Source organism: Lethenteron reissneri, chromosome 21 (genome assembly GCF_015708825.2).
Source record: "Lethenteron reissneri isolate LAM-NWPU_2019-01 chromosome 21, ASM1570882v1, whole genome shotgun sequence".
In the NCBI taxonomy this organism is placed as follows: Eukaryota; Metazoa; Chordata; class Hyperoartia; order Petromyzontiformes; family Petromyzontidae; genus Lethenteron; species Lethenteron reissneri.
This window is the reverse complement of record NC_083799.1, coordinates 20356565-20378740: the sequence shown is the minus strand read 5'-3', so window position 1 is coordinate 20378740 and position 22176 is coordinate 20356565. Positions and strand designations below refer to the sequence as shown.

Genomic DNA, 22176 nt, shown 5'->3' with positions numbered 1-22176 from the left:
TAGACAACTAATATTTAAAAATTAAGTTAGTAAATTTTTAAATAATAATGTGTGTCGAAGTCAATGTGTGCATGCAAGTCGATTTGTGTGTGTGTAGGTCCATATGTGTGTGTCAGTCGATGTGTGTGTGTAACTCCATGTGTGTGTCTAAAGTCGATGTCTGTGTGTGTGAGTCCATGTGTGTGTGTGTAAGTCGATGTGTTTCTATGTGTGGGTCAATGTCTGTGTAAGTCGATGTGTTTCTATGTGTGGGTCAATGTCTGTGTAAGTCGATGTCTGTGTGTGTGAGTCCATGTGTGTGTGTGTGTAAGTCGATGTGTTGCTATGTGTGGGTCAATGTCTGTGTAAGTCGATGTGTTTCTATGTGTGGGTCAATGTCTGTGTAAATCGATGTGTTTCTATGTGTGGGTCAATGTCTGTGTAAGTCGATGTGTTTCTATGTGTGGGTCAATGTCTGTGTAAGTCGATGTGTTGCTATGTGTGGGTCAATGTCTGTGTAAGTCGATGTGTGTGTGTGTGTGTCTTTCGCCCGAGCAACGCCGGGTACTTCCCGCTAGTCCCTGATAAAAGCGAATGAAAATTACCAACGTTTACCTGCTTTTGTTACGTCGATGTTAACGATGACGTGCCATTATTTATAAGTGTAGGATAATTTTCTGCTGCAACATCACAGCACAATGGACGCAATTTAAAGACTACATTTTTGGAATAACGGTCCTTAAATTACCATCAGTTATACAGATCTTCCTTACAAAACAATGGACATGAATGTACTTGCACCTTCAGATATTACATTAGATGTTCTATGCTGGACATATGTATTAAATGTTAAATATATTAAAATGCTGGACATCTGTGAGAAAGCTTCATAGCTCATCAGATTTTTCCAGGACAAAGAACAATTTTGATTCTGGTCACTTATGTGCGAATCTTCGGATTTAGTTGACCATTTAGGTTTTCTTTCCCAAAATCATGCAATTCACACTATCACTAAAAAGCCAGAGAGACACGAAGAAGACGAGACAGTCAATGAGACGGACACTGTACAGTCACGCACAGAGACAGACAGAGATGAGCACATAGACGTCTGCACATCGCGGCTTAACTGGGAGACCTCCTCCCTCGGAATATCCCAGATAAGAGCAGGCAGCACATCCGTCACAGCCATGGCATGCAGTGTCAACAGGTGGAATGCCCGAAGGCAACATCAAAAGATAAACATTCTGGGCCAACGGAAGCCCCAACAGTTACCCACCACCATCTACTCACACGCCAAACAAGCAATATCCAGAACACCGCCCTTCCTGCTACTTACAAATAACTACTGCACATCATGTGCTAATTTTACTTGGCTATGTGAACGTGGTTTTTCACTTTCAGACTGCCAAAGGACAACTTTTTGTTCGTAAATAATTAATTACGATTAACGCTTGGCTTACGACAATTAACTATTTGAATACAATGAGAGGCCAAGAGCGCTTGTTACCGAAGGCAAAGCTTTGTACGAACTATAATAACATTACACACACCACTCACTGGCAATTACACACTCTCTTTGGAAAGCAGTAATATATGCACCCACAGCATCTGCTTCCAATGTATTTATGATTAAATAACGACAATTTATAATATTCAAACGTACACATCATTTCATTAAGGCGTCATTTGTCTCCACCTGTCTTGTCATTTATATTAAAAGGCCATTACTTAAATTAAATATAATCATGTTACTAATATTTACCATTTTGTCCATATTACTTTTCATATTACCATGATAAAATAACAAAATGATTTTAAAACTTATTTTTCCATCCAGAATCGGTATCTTGCATTTATTTTGCCTTTTCTTATTCTACTAGACAACGTCTTAATGAGCTCTCACTGTGGGAAAGGTAAGAATCAATGATTCGTAGTGCTATAATGTTAAGCAAACATTTTGGAAGGGGTTTCACACTCCACTGCCATCTGGTTATAATGATCTTCACTCATTCATTCAAATAAGACATTGAAATTCATTGCTCATAAAAAAAAATCACTTTACTTCATAAAATACACATTCAAACCAAGATCTGCTTGCATTCACCGTCAGCAGCTATAGGAGGAAACTGATGGACTTGCATGTATTTAGATTTTAATAAGTAAATGAATCTATTGACCGAGCTGCTTTGGAGAAGATCCAAACCTGAGATCATCTCCTGGAATCTTACTCCTTTGTGGCAGATGTTCCAAGTAGCCATCTCACAAAGACACATGGCAAGTATTGGCACTCAAACCCACATCCCATCCCCAATGATTAATAATAGCATGGATTAAAACAGGACGGCTTTCGTACATTTTTTTAAATTGGTTATTTAAGTCCCCCACCCCTCCCCCGTCTATTGCTCATGATCAAAATTAGTACAACAAAAATCGCTGGAAATCCCAATGTGTTGACGCGTTTTCCCATGTAGGTGGGTCAGCACATGAGTCATGTCTGTTAATCGACCATTACGATAATTATTACAAAACGAACTTGCAGACAATGAAGAGTTTCTGATTACCCGTAACTAAATTCAGTAGCTTTCATTTAAACAGGTGACAGCCTATTGGCATTTAGTTATACCCAGTAGTATCCATTATACATACTCTTTTGTCATAGCCAACTGAGAAAAACCTCAGAATAATGTAAGACAGATATTTTGTGAAATAAAAACATGTTTGCCAATGCTGTGTTGCCAGTGGTGCACACGCACAAATAGCAGTTCCACGCAGCTAACAAACACTCACCATGCATCAATAACACCGTCATGAAAAGGAAAAGCATTTTGTTAATTTGTTATTTGGAACTTTTTCAAATGTTGGCCTATAATAGTGGTATGAAGTATCTTTCTCTTGCTCAATGTCCCAGTCGATGAAGTCCCATTTTAGAGCACCCAGAATATTTTGGAAGTTAGTGTGTCTCTGTACTCAACCATTATTTAGAAACGTGCGTTTACATTATTTACAATATCCATTTCCACATAAGCCACTTCGTTGAGCTACCATTTGCGATAGCCAGGTCGTAATGTAAACGCACGTTTCTAAATACTGGTTGAGTATAGAGGCCAGGACGCTTCTGCCAAAGAGCTATATAGCTCAATGGGCCTTTCCTGGTAAAAAGAAAAAAACGCAGTTTAAATTGTATTTGGCTATCTGTTATTGGCCACAAAAGCAGAATAGAAGATTGCAGCCCAAAAGACGAAGCCAGTCTCTGAACAGGATGACCACTGCAGAGTTCCCCAAAAAGAGTACACATTTGATCAACACTGAACAGATGACAGGCTGTGTCAACCCTCAACCGGAATTTGAAGTTGTAAAATTCCAACCGAGCTGAGCTTTATGGTGATAATCCCACCCAGCTAGATTTGGTAACGCTCCAGAGACAATATCAAGAATTTGAAGGAATTGACCCAAGAACCCTCGATGTCACAATTGTACCGGCCGCCAGTCTGCCCATTCCTTTTGCATTGTTATCATTTGTGGCCTGCATGCACTCGATTGGAGCTAATGCTGGACAGAGGCAGACAGCTTCATAGCACCATGTACCCAATCTGTGCAGACAGAATCAGAATCTTTATTTATCCTGGATACATCAGATGACTTATGAAGCTTTTCTTCACAGATGCCCAGTAGGGGCAGGTCAGAAAGTTACAAAAAATAAAAATAAAATAATAAAACAATACAATTCTCACGACATTTCCCTTCTACGTGACATTACCGAAAGAACCAAGAATATGAATCACTGCAGTCACGAAAGGCTTAAATCGAAATTTAAAACAATAACAAATCAAAAGGAGTGAAAATATAGAAAGTGTAAGCAACTCGCGACCAGGCAAAGCCCACTGAGCTATTAGTTATTTTTTCAGATGCGACCTGGACAAAAAGAAGAGCTCAACGATGTGGCTTATCACGTGGAAATTTACAGCAGCAAAATAGTCTGTAGCGTGCCTTTCCTCCCCCATAAAGCCATCTCCTACATTCCCCCATCAGCATCACTACCACCACAACCACCCTCCACCCAACACAAACAAACCTATGCCACCATAACGTAACCAGAGTAATTTTGTAAAATAGCTCCTCAACACATGAGGGTATTTATTCTTTTCCCTGCATTTACATAATGCAGCAATCATTGGTTGCAAGGTCTCAGACTGTGCTAAAAACATACGGCTGACAGAAGAACACAATTGCTTGTCCAACTGCCCACACCACACATGGATGCCTAAAGGCAGGTTCCACGGCCCCAGGTTAGAGCATGTATATAGAAGACCGCTGTTGTTTGTTGGCTTAGTTTTAATTAAGCGGTAGGCAGTTTATCGACCGATTTTAGTTGTTGTAACTGTATGTGGTGGTGGCACTTGTGGCCTAGTGCATGACTCATAATTGAAAGGTTCCAAGTGAACATTTCTGGACCATCATCCATGTTGATTCGATAAACATAAGTACCACTTGATGAAAAGTTGACAGTGGTTGTCTGATGGAGATGCTTGCCCCTGATATGGGAATGTGGAAATTTCCTCCACTGGTTCAGAACAACCAGTAAGGGACAAATATAAACCCGATGCACATTTGATCATTAAACATTTGTTTTATCTTATTTACATACCCATGCATTTACGTGTCTGCGAGTATACACGTGTAAAAATATATAACTGGAAGAGAACATTCATTTATTTTATCCACTCCACCCAGCCACCCTCAGACCTCCGCAAACATTACCTCACTCGGCAAGTTTCAAATTAAAAAACACAATTCTCCTTCGGCAAATACCTGGAAGCCACCACTTCCTTCAGGACATCCTTCATCTGATGTCAAGGTTCATTAGGCTGATTATCTTTGCATTGTGCTTAAGCTGCCCGTGCCTCCTGTTCACTCTCCCTTTGTGATCACAATGTGTCTTTTATGTTTGCTCAGCTGCGACTCCCTTAAGAGCTTAACAATTTCCAACAAGAAACCACATAATTTCATCTCACGATACAGCATCCTAAATACATACAAAAAAGTTATGCAATGAAAAGTGGGTGTATACATTCAGATAAACATTCTGCACACACAAATAATCTGTTCCAAGAAATGTATACCTTAAGTTGAAGCAAATATCAGGCTGACTTCCGAAGCTTGTCATCACTCATCTAGTAATGTAATAATCCACCTGCCACTTGCATATGAACAGGATTTCATCAGTTCACCTTCTCTGTGGACATCCTCTCAAGTATATTCCATTCATTGGCTTCCACTCCATCATCATTCCTGACCATCGGCCATCATCCCATGTAGTCACACATTCTGTCCAAGCCCACTTACTTTTAAAACACTTTTAATTAACCTGTGCATGTTCTATCATTACACTGGTCAACAAAAAAACATTTTTTTTTTCTGGCCTGGACTTTTGCAGCTGTTTTAGACTTAGTTCAGGGTGCTGATTCCAAATCTGATCTCAGATTTGCTCTATCACATCTCATTTTTATGCTATCGGCATACCCCATTTTCATTGATTTTACCCGAAATTAACTCTGTCACTTATGATTGCAAGTTGTTGCGAGTCAGTGACTGCTTTAGTGTTAAAATATGGTGCTGTATTTTTAGGATAGTGTGTTTATAATATCATTTTATGTAGATATCCACATTTAATATTTTTCTTCTGCAGTTTTTATTGAAAATTGCAATATTTGATATCAAAAACCTGATGTGATAGACAAACTGATGCCAGATTTGGAATCAGCACCCCAAAATTACCTTAAAACCGTTGGAATACCTTATGCCAGAAAAAAGTATGTTGACCAGTGTTATCAATGCTGTCATCTTTCCGTCTCCATGCAAGTCCAAGTGCATATCTCGCCACGATTCTTTCTACACTTTCCAATGTTTGTTCATTATTTTCATTAATGACCATGCTTCTGAACCCATATGTCATAGCAGGTGATATATACGGATTAAAAAAAAAACATTCTATTTCCGGCACAGTGGTATGTTACTTTTCATTATCGAGTTCAGAATTGGAACTGCAACTGTTAATGTGCACGACCTAATTGAAAGAAGATCCGACATAAAGTGGACTTGGTTTCCTCTCAAAATACCAGCTGCTCGAGGCATCTGCTCACCCAAGTCCACACAGCTGCGTTCAGCTTCTACGGCTACCTCTGCGCCAAGTTCGCGGCACAAGAGACAATGCCACTCCCCCCACCCCCTCCAGCCTCCCTACCATAAACAGAAGGACAACGCGGTCGCAGCTCTTGGACACCACTCGGTAAACGGCTCGTGAGCTTTTAAAAAAAAAGCAGAGATGTATATATTTTTTTATGAACGTCTCTTGAAACTTAATGGTCATTGCAACGTATAACCGAACCATCCGGCAAGGAGGCAATCGTTGAATTCCTGGAACAGCTGGGTAATGCTGCATTAAGCATTTTTTGTTTAGTGGATAATAAAACAACCCACGACATATTTTATGAGAGTAAGTACAGGGCTATCAAAGTGAACTCCTAATCAGCATGCCATACATAGCGCGTGTAAAATGAAACAAAATTAACACAACTAAAATGTGCAACCCATGTGATGATTTTTTTTGTATTTTAAAACAAGACAGTTGTAACGAAATATCACAAATGCATTCGTATTCAAACATGCACAAGTTTTTTTTTCTTAAAAGGCATTTTATCTTCGCCTTTAGCGAGACTTACTAAAACGTTGATCGGATACCTAATATTGCATTGTCCGCAAGTTCTCCTGAAAGGTACTTCCCTGAGCTACCAACTCCATTTCCTGCTTACATGGAATGGAGGCCGATAAAAAAACCAGCCTTATTATACATTTAGATTTATCGGCCATACCTTATTTTCAATAGGAACTGCTTTAATTTACTGTTACACAACACCAAATGATTTAAAGCTGTCCACTAATGAATCAGTTTGAGTAAGGTATAAACTGACACCAAGAGAAGTCAATTAAAAATGTGCATGAGCAGAAACGGAAAATCTTTTTTCACATGGGACTGTTTCAATGCGATTCATACATTCTTTTTGGCTCAGATTGTTCAAGTAAAATGTGTGTCATAATCCCTCCTTCACCTGGTGTAACCAATTGATCAAGGCCATAATGTGAGCAAAACGTGGCAATGTCTTAACTTTGTCAGCTCGCCAGTGTGTTGCAGAGCTATTTACAGCATTCCACAAATTGGGTACGACAATTAACAATTCTGGAAATTGCCCGATGATGCTGGTTGTAACTAGTTCAGCGAAATTTTGTAACCATTTGTTAAATGTTGAGAATTGGTGTGCTGAAGCAGTCCTACATTACACGTTTGCTCACATGACAACTTTATTAAATGGGCCGTCAAGTGGGGGAGGGTTGACGACACACATTTTACGTCGGCAATTCAACCCAAAAATGTATCAAGAATCATATTGGTCACGACAGCCAACACATGTTAAATGCTTCTTTGTGGTCAATATTTATGTATGCATACATACGTGTGGAGAACAAAAGTAACGTGTTGTAAATATGTAGAGGTAAGAGATTTTCAAATATTTAATTTCAACCCAAGGTGTCTTCCAGAGGAACAGTCACATAGCAAAGAATTGGGGTCGAGTGGTGATGTTGTGGTCAGCACACTGCACTATGAACCTGGCGACCAGTCCATGTTATGGCTACAGCCAACATCAGTGGTTCTGAGTTTCATCCCTTGTCCAACCCACCCTGGCCAACAGTAATGTAGCGTATGGTCACAAGACCTCCACCAATAACAACTGCGTGGGGAGGCCTTTAGTCACCAAGACTGCAACTTATTAAGCATTATTATAAGAAGAGAATTTGGCATTGCCGAGAATAGCCATTCACAAAATGATTCACAACGAATCATGGAAATGACATCATTGTTGATATTGTCATCTGTCATGCGAGCAGGACAAATACTGTATGAACAAAATAGACATTTATATTAGTTAGAACCAAGACAACTTCTTAAATTGCCAAGAGGCAATAATCTAACAATTGACTGGTGACAAATTATTGTGAATAGTTATAATCTGTGACTTCATAAATCTACTGCCCCCTCCAGGCACATTAATGCTCAGCGGGATATCGCAAACATGTGGCTCCACCTCTGCATTATTCACCAACCCCACCTTCAAATGCAGGCATGTGCCACAGCCAGGCTCTGTTGAAATAATCCCATTTTTCCAATGCCTCTGAAAGTTCCCCTTTCATTTATTCCCGCACTTCCAATTAGCACGGTCGGTTACGTCTGATGGAAAGAAGTATTCCATCTCCCACAATTTACAGGAACCTGCTGTGGCAAAATTATGGCACGTTGAATGGTTTCGTAAAACTATTTAAAACATCAATATAATATAATAATTCGCATGGGCTATTTCGAGGCTTTGACAAAGACAAATGCTGATGAATTGTGAAATTAGACTTTGGGAATATCTGCAATGGGAACACATGCAGCTAAAGTTTCAAAAGCACGGATTGTACAGTAGTTTTTCCAACCGACATCAATACCGCATGATCCAAATCCACAGGCTACACACCCAAGTACAATTAATCAGCGCTGTTGGCACGACTTACAGAACTTCACTTAAATGCTCGCACACACGAGTGCTGTACAATCACAATCGTGTTGGTTTATAGGTCAAAAACCATGGGCCATTTCCCAGATTGCGTGCAACTACACCGTCAAAGTTTCTGCACACACAGATAGGTATGGTGGGAGTTGTGTACAGTGCTGGTGTTCCCGTTCACACACACACACATAGTGTGTGTACTGTACCACGGTGGGCTGCCAAGTCCCACGGGAGAGTCTGGGAATCGTTAGACCGCTTCCTTTTCCTCCCGTGCCACTCCCGCCCGCATTACTGCCCCGGGACTCCCTCCTCCCTCCCTCGCTCTCCTCTCCACAAATCTCTCCGTCACCCGCAATTCCACCCGTAACCCTCCTCCTCCTCCTCTCTCAAGCTTCGAAAAATAATTACCGTTGTGCACAAGCGAAGGCAAGCTAGCCCTCCTGAGCCATCATGCTATTCTGCGACAGCATGCACCAAATATAATACAGACAGACAGCAGTTCATTTCCAGGTATGGCTTCTGGCATCTTGCGAACGGTGTCCCAAAGGGCTCTTCAACTTAAAGGCCCCCTCCAGCCACAACCGTGAGCCACATCGGGAGCCCTCGTATACTCCAGTCTCGTTGTGGGGCTTTTGTTCGGTCAGCTCACTTGGTTCCTCACCTAAATTCCCACTTGCTGAGTGAGTAGGGTTAACCACCTTGTGCCACCATTGCAATTAAGTTTCAATCACGCTGCCATAGACCGCTCAAACATGGGCCCCAAAAAAAAGCTCATCTGGCGGACCAAATGTCGGATTTGTAGTTTTTTTTAATATATAAAAACAAATTTCCACAAAAGTGTCTAAGCTTCAGGTTTAATTTAGAGTTATTTAAATTTCACTACTTAAAAAGACCCCCCCCCACCACCCACAAAAAGCAATGTATTTAGCCTTTAAATTTTACCCACATTCCTATACAAGCACAACAATCACATTTGACACTCTTCCACATATTTGCCACCACGCTGACACACGATCCGATGAAACTTCCCAAACTCTGCAATCCGATGAAGAGATGGACTGACAGCCCCGTAATGTAGACATCAACATCTATGGAAGAGCCTGAAGCGTCGCAGTGCACCGAGCCTAGCTTCACGGGCATTTGGTTTGTTTAAAAAAGAATAACAATTCCTAAACTAATCGTTGAACTTTAATTGAGACAGATTGTATCGTCAAATAATTTCAACGTATTTTTATTATTTACAAATCATAGAATCTCAATGCACAACTTAAACATTAATTAGCAATACCGATTTGTCAATGATTCTTGTATAATTTCAACCCATAGAAATAAAATTGTTTCTAACCATTTCATTGCTCGCCATGCATAACAAAAGTGAGCTTTTGGGACGTTTGTTAGTTCCAGAAATGGCAATGGCCAGATTGGTAGCAGTATAGGACTACCTACGTTCAGAGTTGCACATGGCAAGCTAGGTTGCAAAATGAGACAATCCCACACCTCTAATTATAAAACCCAACACACAACAGCCCACTGAGATTGTCACTTTCAAGCAAGCTCGAGTTGTCGGTCCCATACTTTATGGGTTTAGGGAACCATTTTGTAGTTTAGTTGGAGGCAGTTTTCAAATTTGCCATTTGGGTTACGACACCAGCACACAATGGGGCACTCTCTTGCAGACGGTGGGGCAAGTTGGTTACCCCACAGTATCCCTTCCGCAGACGATACTCTTACACATAGAACTGGAAAGAGGATTTCGTTTACTGTGGCGAACATCAGTTGGCTCCCCAAATGACCGCAAATGCCATGAAACCATCCGACCTTGCTCAGGCCCCAGGGTCTTTTGAGAGCGACTTGGCGATACATGGAGCAGAGAACGACACTGGCAGGAAGCACATTCAGCTGGGTCCCATGAGGCCTCAAACAAACAGTAATTTATCATCACCAGGGCATTTATGTTGTTTGTGTACACAGTCAGTGTTGGGAGAGTTACTTTTGATACGTAATCAGTCTCCGTTTACCATTTTTTGGACGTAACAATCCCAGGTTCAGCTCTTCCAAAATACTTGAACATTATCGGATTGCTTGATTTTTGTGTGCATTAACCCTGCTCAAGTGAACGTGTTTTAGGTTGATTTAACTGCAGCAATAACAATACTATGCTATGCTTGTGAGCGTCGTCAGGTACTCCAAATGCATTGCATTGTGCCGTCCTCACATTAACCCAAGGTGTTGACGTGACTATTTCCATTTAATTGCTTCAGATTAAAAAATTTGAAGTAACCATGGAAAAAAAAAACACTCAATACACAAGATACGAATTATTGGCAATACGGTACAAATAAAAAAAATTAGACTTAAAATAGAATGACTACAACTTGCCTTTACCACAAGATCACGGTAATGTGTCACTTGTAGCACACTAGTCCCCGACAATGTGCAGTTTAGTTCACAATCCTGCTCATTGTCACGCCGCCAAGTCCGTGTCCAAATGCAGACACGTGTCTGTGCTGCATTAACAAATATGTCGACCGTGCTCGAGTGTTTCCTAAAGTGCAAAGTTTCCTGTTTCAGCTCGATTCATTTGTGACGTTCTCCACAAATTGTCACCACGTTTAAAGATCTGCTAAATAATGCACATTATCCCCTTTCGACAAATTTCATGCATGTTACACTGCAGAAGAACCCAGTGTAACAGTCGTGCAAAAGTTTGGATGTAATGGATGTGCTTCTACATCGGTTTCAGTAGGCACTTACTTACAATGCCATGACACAGCTACATTAGCTAATTTATATACTCAGGTTCAGTAAACCGACCATTAGATATGTACAAGTCAGAAAACAGACACCAGCAGGATCGAGCTGACCATCTGCATCACCAATTGCAATGTTTAGTTACAAACACCCCCATTTATTTAGTAAACACTAAGGAAATATATCACTCACTGGTGAGGTCTATAACACGGGGTTGACTCGACATGTTTATGACCGTTTCTACCGCAACTCTTAGGAATAAAGCAAGGCCCCCCCATCTCCGCTCCACCCCCCTTGCACCCAATCCTATCCCCCCCCCCACCTCTTCGTAGGCCATTGCCTGGACCACTTCATTCTGTGGGCACCAGTAGAGTTGCACAGTCTATGCACTCAGCTTTGCCACTGCTTAAGATCTTCGAGAGTTTGACTGCTGTATGTATTTCAATTATATTAAATGTAACGAACAATTTCGAAATCTAACCTTGATTTTAAGCTTTCGTGACTGCAGCAATCCATACTCTTTGGTTCTTTCGGTAAAGTCACGTAGGTATAAAATAAATCACGAAGTTTCGAGCGCAACACAAGCGTCCGTCATCAGGTGGGAAAGCATGGTCTGCTGCTGAGGCAGACTGTTTAACAAAGGTTTGAAATGGGTGTAGCCCAAGGGTCATAAAGAAGTGGCCGGGGCTAGTGATGTTAATGTGAGAAATTAGCATGTAACTGTAAGGAGGAATTCTATGTTTGTGATACATGCATTGTACTGGGTGTGTAATTATCTGTCATTCGAATGTTTCACAAAGTGAGTTTCCATCGCTCCTGCATCAACTAGAATCGTGACAACATCAGACTGCCATGCGGTACAGATCCACCCACGGTTAAAAAGTACTTTCAAAATCAGTAGTTGATATAAACAATTATAAAGACAAAATATCTGACGGAGGACGTTCAAATGTATACATTAAGTTATTCCTTTTCTGGCCAGGCAAGCTTCCTCACCAGAATGGATCATATATTGCTTTAGTACTTTAGTTGCCAAATTGTCATTCGAGATGTGAAATCGGTGTACGAGGACCTAATTTCGTGAAAGGTGTCACAGGGACTTTAATGTGGACATTATGGCAAATCGAGTTTTTTTATTCCTTGCAAAAATCACCTGCTAGCATAGGAAGGGAGCCATTAACTCAAGTGGACTGGGTGGTGAATGACCGACTACCACCCGTCATATCCCCCCCCACGCCCTATTATTTCTCTGAAGCAGCCATATATACCGTACAAGAACACAGTTATTTGGATAACAGGTAAAAATTATAATATATTAAAAACATATCTTGCAAGACATCTTTAACGGATTGTTGTTTTCCACAGAATTGCCGTTACCAAGTTCCAGGAAATGTCAAAGGTTAATGGGAAAAATGTCATTCATGGATATGTTTTTATTTCACTACATCTTTTAAGTCAAAGAACATGTTCTTAAAGAAGTGTTGGGTAATGCTAATATGCGATTGTGGTAATGAGTCAGAGGTGTAAATGTCCCTTTCCTATTGCAGGAACACATTTCTGTCATGATCTATTTTCTTGTAAGTTACAGATTTTGATTTCAAGTGTTTTCAAAGCCAAAATAATGTTAACTTCTATATATAGGTACTTATTTTATTGATACTGTAGGGATGATGGGCCAAGTCAACCCCCAAATGGTATTTGAACTCTGAACCTTCTGCTAATATGTCAAAAACACTCCTCCACAACTCCATCCAGCCAGGTCACTAAAACTTTACACTAACAAAATATGTTCACAACCAACCCTTACAGAACGAAAGTACACCAAATGTATACTTACACTGCGTTTTGGATCACTCAGTCTCAGAGTACACAAAGGCAGGCGTAATATCTGCCTGTCGATTTAATGGGAGTCCCAAAGCAAACCTACAGCAGCAAACGGCTGCTACTCCGCAAGGTGTCAAAACAGAACTCCAACATTATCGTATGCAGTAGCAAATGCAAAAAAGAAATAATCGACACCTGATAAAACATTTAAACCAAGCTCCACATTTCGTTTGAGAGCTTGGCACAGGGGCTTGTAAACAATACATGCCTTATCAGTATCGGCCTCCATTATCAAGGGCTGGACTGTTTTAAGCAGCCAACTGATTTTTTCAAGGCAATTACCAGACTAAAAAAAGGGAGTTCCCCTCCATCAACACAAACAGTCTCACCGACACAAGCAGCCGTTATTCTCCAGGGGTTTTTTGTGTTCATGCTGAGCATTATCAGCGAGGACACGCTAACCAGAACGATCACGTGAAAAACCACAAGGAAGCTTGCTCCATCATGGCACGTAGTGCGTATTGCTCCCAACTTATCACAAAAACTACCATAACAAATGAGGGCAAAACATCTGAAAACCATTTATTGGAAGTGTATCTTGCTATTTTTTGTTAAAATGTTTTATCCACAAAAGTGGGCAGCAGTGTGCAATGCAGAAAACGACATGAACTAAAAACATTTTTTCTAACTAAACTATTTTCTATTTTACCAGGTCGGTTCCCACCGAGCTATATAGATCTTTTTCAGAAGTGAACTGGCCACAAACGTTAGCTCAATGAAGTGGCTTACAATGTGGAAAAGTTTAGTAGCCAAAAACTCTAAACGCATGTCGATTCTAAAATGTGGCAGGAAAAACCGGAGGGACCTTAAGAAAAATCCACGCGGCCACGAGGAGAGAGAACATGCAAACTCCAAACATATAGGTATCAGAGTCGGGATTGAACCAACGACCTGTATACTACCAGGTGAGGTAGTTGAGGCAATATGGCACCCCATAGAAATCGTTTACTGTACTTCTATGCTTCCATGTCTATATCCACACCTTCATCAACCCGCACATGTTGTGAAGTAGTCAAACAACCCCCATAGACTAGAGGACCTCGTCCAGCAGTGGATTGACAATGTAAATTCTGTTATGGATAACATGCATTTTACATTGAAGTATTCCACATTTATTCACAATATTAAAGTACGAGAGGTAATCGACTGCAATGTGTTGGTGATGTAATGGAATAACAATACTAATTTACATCCCTTTGTCAATCCACTATCGGATGAATGCCTCCATATGCTGTGTCAGTTATGGGGATTTTTAACCATACTTTACCACATTGGTCAGTACAGGAACGGCTAAGGCATCAGTCACCACTGATTGTAGCTGTGGCCAGGAATCGAATGCAGATCACTAGAGATTCATTGTGCCAATCACTGCACCACCACTTCAGCCAGAGGAATGGAATGCAACCTCTGAATTACATAATTTACACTTAGGCCATTTATATCAAATAACTCCAAGAGTATGTGTTCATACTCCGTCAGACTCACAGAGCCCTCAAATTACAGCATTTTATTTAACAGGTTTTATTGAACAGAAATTTGTATTTAAAAGTTATTCATCCACAATCTCGCTGAGAAAATGAAGAAGCACACCTCACATTTACCTCTGTTGTCTATGAATGCACGTAAGATACAATGAGATGTGTTACACCGAGCAATAGGAATAATGCATGAAACGAAGCCTCTTGTCAACGAGTGAATGGTGGCCATATGTGATGTGGAAAGAATGGGGATAATGCGTACATCTGCCTATTCTCTGTGGGAATCACTAAGCAATGCAGCGATTCAAGTAAGGACATCCACGCATGGTCAACACTGGCAACTTTCCCAGAATTCTGTAGATACATAACAGGTGTGAGGCCAGCAATGTGTGCAATGAGCCTCATTGTACGTATGTTGAACTTCTTTTGCACCATACGTAGCCAACTTACGCTAATCGGAGGTGTGCGGTTAGGACAACTAAACACAAAAAGCAGTTCTAAAGAAATTATTTTCAATCTCGATTTAAAAGTGCATAGCTCCGGTGGCTTCCTAATACCGAGAAAGAAGAGTTCCAGATGGCCACAGAAGTACATCTTAAAAGCACGTGATGCAGTGACCATCTTTGTTCAATGGCTAAACAAAAGCCGATGCAAGGATGACCGGATTTCGCGTGATGGTTTGTGAATCTGAGATGCTAAAATAATGACATCTGCACACCATTGTACACGAGACAATTGGGTCTAGCAAGACAGATTTGCAAAATCAAGTTTTTTGCAGCAAACGTCCAACTCTCTTAAATGAGTAATACTCCCATTGACAATGTCTTATTGTATCCATGTGTCAGTACAGTGGTACCAGCGTCTTCATTTTGCAAACTTTTATTCGTGCTCAAGAGGGACCATGCACTGCCACCCACAGCGATTTCAACAGCCCCTCCCACTCCCATCCCAGCCCCAGACAAGCAAGGACACCTCACGCTGATGAAGTGCCAGAATTTTAAGCAAATGCATTTCACGTGTGAAAATACGAATCAAATACTGTAAGTTTTTTTTTTAAACTCAACGCTAAATGTCATGCAAATTTCAGATTTGGAGATTCAAGTTGGCAGTTACGAGCTCTATGGATGTGAGCAACCGTAAGATTTAACATGTAACATTTCCATAACATATGGAGATAATTTACGCAATACATTTTTATGTCATGAATAAAATAATTGGATGTTGAAACCACAGCTTTGTATATATACAAGATTTAGCAGAAAAATTTGACAATTCTTACCTTGAGCAAAGAAACTCCCTGGGCCTCCAAGCACCACCCATCCAGCCTGGAAGACAAAACAAATAATTACTTTTAATCTTAAAAATAGCCAATTTACGTCTATGGGACAATTAACTAAACGTGTTTATTCAACAGATTATAGAGGAAAAACGCACATTCTGTGTTGAACAACAATTCTAGAGGCCATGCAATTTGGAACACTGTTCAATCAGCCATTACAAAACGTAAACACGTTACTGCAGGAAAAAAAGCTGCTTAAACGAGGTTTGTAAATAATGTACATGAATTTTTTTTCTTCTGAAAGGAATATTAGTTTGAAGATTAAACAATATGCATCGGGCAGGAAGCATACATTTTTTTAATTTTACATTTTAAGAATCATTGTGGAAACAACATTATATATGTCGATGCAGCAATATCCTCTACGTCGATCAGGATTTTGCTTTTCAGTTAGGTCACGTTGTGGTTTTATCAAGATTCTCGCCATTAATATATGAATAATGATTAACATTTGTAAGGTGCATTTCATCCGTACATCCCAATGCACCGTTTATGGAAATAAATCATTTCCGTAACCTGGGTAAATGGCCAGAATTGCGGGGTAAAGGAGAGTTGAGGTGAGTTTTCAAGACAGAATTAAATATATGTTTTCAAGCCATAATTAAATATATATAACGATTCTGATTATCTTATTCGAAGAGGCGAAGCGCCCAAATCTTGGGAGCTGCAATGGCAAAAGCCCCGATCACCCCAGGAAATGAACCTTGACCTTGGAGTACACTTCGAAGGCAATCCCATAGATCTCATGGACCTCGGTGTATAAAGATGGATCAGTTCCTGTAAACATTGTGGGGTGAACCCATTGAGTGCTCTGTAGCCATCAAGAACCCAAGAAGATTGTCACGTTAATAATGATTGTATTTACACAAGCAAAGCTTGTTGATGTTAAGTCTTAAGCCACCGGTGAGGAGTTTTATCAGTCAGAATTTGATCGATATATTAGCACGTGCAAATAATATATTTGTAAACATGACAATCTTGTTAGGTGGTGGAGAGTTAACGACACATTTTTGGCATAATACAACCATAAGGCCCAACCCAAAAGCAATTATGGATCATTCAATTGGCTACGAAAACCTACGTTATAAAAGTCTCTGTTTATTGCATTTTCCTAAGGCCTTGTAATTTGAGCCGAGTCTGCAGTGCTCCAGACCACTCATTGCTCAATGCATTTGGAAGGCTTGTTGACTGAAGTTAAGTTTCTATTTTCCACATTAAAATAGAGCTGTGTTTAAGTTTTTTTTTACTTAAACCATTTTTACAGCTAACCTAGTATACATTAACAATTATGTCCTCATCATTAACAGTGTGTGCAGTGGCAGGATCCCAAATTCTCCGGTGCATTATATGACCTCCACTTTTCTGGCTCACACCCAGTCCCCTGTTGAATTCCCGAGTATGCCGCCACGCAAATGACAAAGCTGGCGAGTATTTTCTTGCAATTGCCTTTTAACGCGAGTTGGATAACAAACGTCTATGCACACGGAGTCATTTGTTCAACTCTATGACGAACCGTTGCCACGTATAATACATGTATTGCTGGCAATGTGGTTTGGCAGTGGCTTGCTCTGAGTAAATGGCAGCAGGATATTACCAAGCAGACAGATTAGGAGCTGCCCTCAAAAACTATGACGTGTTGTCATCCGGAAATTGCCAACAGCATATTCGTAGCAGGCGGGGTTGTTATTTATTCTGCAGATTGCCACCAAATACAATGAATGTTATCGGACCACAAGACCGTGCGCACATTTCCTATTTTACTTTCTTATTTCTAAGCCAAAAGTTGAATGTTGCCCATCGAGGAAACAATACGAATGTATCAGATCGGGACTCGGGGGGCATGGTGTAGGGTCCACATTGTGGGATGCTGATTGCATTATCACGGGGGATGGGGGGAACGGCATTACCTTGGTAAAGTCAGCGCTAAAACCGGCTTGGCACACTCCTTGTCCATTTTGGTCACTTCTGCCTGCACACACACACACACATCAGAAAAAAGGTTACATGTGTGAAACACACACGCACACGTACACGTACAGAAAACGGCATGCAATCAAAAACATCCATGGCTTAACATTCACAGAATATTCTTTGGGTCTTTCGGTAAAGTCACGTAGATAGGTTCAAAGAAAATAACAAGAATAACCAAAAAGTACGACGTTTCGATCGCAACGCAAGCTGTCGTCATCAGGAGGATGATGACAGCTTGCGTTGCGATGGATTGTTATTTTCTTTGAACCTATCTACGTGACTTTACCGAAAGACCCAAAGAATACGAATTCCTGCAGTCACGAAAGCTTTAAGTCAAGATTCACAGAATATAAAAGTCACAAGATGCCCTGTGCACATCTCCCGACTTCTCCGTTGTTTGCGATACTCAGAGGCAACTGTTTTGCAACTGCAGCCACTTTCCTTACAATCTTTTTGTTAAGAGTCAAGTGGCTGAATTCATATTGCTGAATGTTTGTTACACAAAGCAACGGCTGCAGGGATGGAAAGACACCGTTTTAGTTCCGATTGTGTTCATGGACCACTTTTATCTCCCCTTAAGCTGGAGTTACCAATACACCAAAGGAAAATTGCGCACGCAATCTCATGCATAGACATGTGTCTGTTTATATTGAAACAACTAGGAACTTTAAGCACATATCTTACGAAACCCATGTTGTTGAATGAGACTCTGCGTTGCAATTCCGTTTGCCACGCAGTGGACCACAAGATGAAGCATATTCATGAGGAATTGTGACGTTTCTTTTGCTAAAGAAAGCCAAGCGGACACGACTTATTATTGTTAAATCTCACACACATTTTCCCACGAATCGTTCCCATCGATTACAAGGACCTTTAAACGTCAGCTGCATGCAAGACACTTGTGTAGGTGAAGGGCCCCCATCTCTGATAACACTGGTCAACAAAAAAAAAACATTTTTTTCTGGCCTGGACTTTTGCAGACTAATTTCAGGGTGCTGATTCCAAATTTGATCTCAGATTTGCTCTATCACATCTCTTTTTATGCTATCGGCATACCCCATTTTCATTGATTTTACCCGAAATTAACTCTGTCACTTATGATTGCAAGTTGTTGCGAGTCAGTGACTGCTTTAGTGTTAAAATATGGTGCTGTATTTTTAGGATAGTGTGTTTATAATATCATTTTATGTAGATATCCACATTTATTTAATATTTTTCTTCTGCAGTCTTTATTGAAAATGCAATATTTGATCTCAAAAACCTGATGTGATAGACAAAAACTGATGCCAGATTTGGAATCAGCACCCCAAAATTACCTTAGAACCGTTGGAATACCTTATGCCAGAAAAAGTGTGTTGACCAGTGTAATGCATTATTAACCCCAAGCACTCGTGCTGCTGGCCAGACGAGTTTGAGAGTTCAGGTGGCACCCACGCCTCGTAAACGGACGAGCGATTCCCAAATAATAATTGTATGGGCCAGGTGCGGTGGCCTGTAAAGCAGGCAGGGTGTGTGCGGAGCACACAAAGACAGCATAATGTGTGTCTGACCACCGCCAATACAGCTCCTGAAGTGCAGCACGAAGATTTGAGATGTATTATCAGTGTAATTTTTCATTCACGTGTGGTTTTTCCCTGGGAATGCCAGGTTATTTTATTTTATTCAATCAGCTCGTCATCAGTATGGGTTTTACAGGTAAAAAAAAACCCCTAACATTTTCGCCACTGAACGATTTTTGATTATCTAATATCTCTCTCTCATCATCAAGACAATATGTGGGATGTTTGTAGCTAGCATACTGACAGACCAGATTATTTTCATCAACAGGGTCATCAATGTTAGTAGAGTGTATCTATGCTTAAATAAGCGTGGTGCAATTGCTCATCCCCATGGGTGGTTAGGGAACCATTGTTTGAAATTACACTTTTCTCTGGCAGGAGCAAGCTTCCTTGCAAAGGACAACAAATGTTGAGGTTGCACAAAGTAGTACTCATTTCACCTTAAAATAAATTCAATTAATGGGTGGAAAAAAAGGTATAAATGATCAAAACAAAACATGGTTAAGATTCAACAAACATTATTGGTCACTAGAAATTCAAAGCAATATGGCACAGTATGTACCTTATATAAACAGTTCTGGTTCAAAAGCTCCCTTAAGGGAGGTGTGTTTAACCTCCTACAACCACTTTCACAAATGTTGCCGCTTTCGGCCAAACGAAGCCCCCACACTGAACCCTCAGGCCACCAGCACGGGTGAAGAGTTAAAACAAAGAACGGTTTTTATTTTCCAAGAATTTCAAAATAAATAAATAAACGTTTCTCTGCCACATGCACTCCGTTTTCAGAATTACAATTCACAGCCAACAAAAGCTGCTTCTATAGCATAAAAAAACAGCTACACATTGTGCGTATGCTGTGAGGAGCAACTGTTTTTTCAATAAAGCCTACATTATATCTATACATTTCTCTCACTTTTGTATAACTGCACTCTGTAGCACCATCATAACAAAGCCCCACACATGCTCTCTCTTCCTATATTTGTACAGAGTAACAAGGAGGGCAATATTGATCTTGGCAGAGATGCAGTTGAACTTTGTCATTGCCACTGGCATGTAAGCAAGTATTGTGTCCGTCTCTAATGTTTTCCTTGATCAGGAGCTTTCCTGTAATATAGGAGTAAAAAACGTGTTTTAATGGATAAGGGGCCATCCATTTAGTAAGTACGCATGGAGTGGGCTAACCCAAATGCGTACGCTTGCGTATGGGGGGGGTCTACTGACAATGTACGTACGCATAGGAAACGGGGTGGGGGGGGGGGGTTAAGCCTCGATAAGGAAATTGTCTACATTGGCCTTCAAATGAGTTAGATAGTCCGGTGGTGGACTGTTTGCTTAAACACGTTAATATAATTAATTCTTGATCAGTTTCTGCGTGGCCGTTCTATAGGATTCACTTTAAGATGTTTTTTGTTCATGTTTTTGCTTTTTGTTTGTTGCGGTTGCACCCGATTCAAGAGCCGAATGGCTCACAGGGCTATACCTAATAAATGAACTTGAAGGATTCGTGTAGGGGGTGGGTCAAGCGTAAGTACGCAGATGGGGGGGGGGGGGGGTAAAATGCGCACATGCGTACAGGGAGGGGTCAAGTTGACAGATTTTTGCGTACCTACTCAATGGATGGCCACCTAATGCTGACATATGACAGAATGCGGTGACCCCACAAGATTTATGTTTCAGTGGGTCAGTCATTGCTGTTGGCTATTAAAACACCATTTTGCTTTTCAATGGGTTCAGCATTAGGTCGGCTGACTAATTTGACACTTGCCAGACACATTCACAATCAAGCACCGATTGTTGCGGGGGTCAGGAAATGAGATGCGCACAAGGAACCACCCCAGAGTTTACTGCCAATTTAGCGAATTCAAAAGCAAGACCGAAGTGCCTTTTTTGTCAAGTATGAACAACTATGAAAAAATACAAATGACAAAATCGACATGGTACAATTGACATTCGCACCTCCGATTAACAGGGTTGGCTACGTAGGGTGTATACGAAGTTAATGTACATACAATTAAGCTGTCATTTCTAGGTGGGTTTAGTTAATATTTGAGTTTTGGGTTATGGACTTGGTGGCCTACTCTTGAAGGATATCACGTGGCCTTAAAATGTACTTTGCAGCAGATGAATGCATCCGGTTTAACTTCCTATGGAAATGTTGATCCTGGAGTGCCATTGAGTGTTAGCCCCTCGATTGCATGGGTTATCTGTCGGTACTCCCAATTCTTACTCACATACAAAACAAAGCAGGGACTTTACATTTCCATGCAGAACACTACTGAAAGTCTGGAAACTAAATTGATGCTTTTTGGATTAAATAAGAACTATTACTATATATTTGAAGTGCCAAATCATTGCTGCAACATGGACAAACATTATCCACTTCACAGAGCCAGCATAAGGTTTAAAACATTCTAAGTATCTCAATGCTCATGAGCGCAATGGGTGGAGTGGCACTCATCTCCTTTAGTTTACCCAAGCCAGTGGTGGAAATTCCTCATTCTCATGGCGAGGGACCATTCTCACCAAAAGATGATCCGTACTTATTTTCCACAAAGTGAAGCTACTTTTATGAACCCTGGGAAGGATGATTACTGGCCAAGTAAACTCCAAAA

The 22176-nt window shown here is 40.6% G+C and overlaps 1 protein-coding gene across 1 annotated transcript in view; it reads right to left on the bottom strand.

Annotated features, from left to right (window-relative positions):
- LOC133345373 (integrin alpha-8-like) overlaps positions 1-22176 on the bottom strand; it is a 121989-nt gene that overhangs the window by 85532 nt on the left and 14281 nt on the right. Inside the window, exons 5-6 of the mRNA XM_061556071.1 lie at positions 17942-18003; positions 15975-16020 (exon numbers count right to left, since the gene is read on the bottom strand). Coding sequence (XP_061412055.1) covers positions 15975-16020; positions 17942-18003 — 108 coding nt within the window. The remainder of the gene's footprint in view (positions 1-15974; positions 16021-17941; positions 18004-22176) is intronic.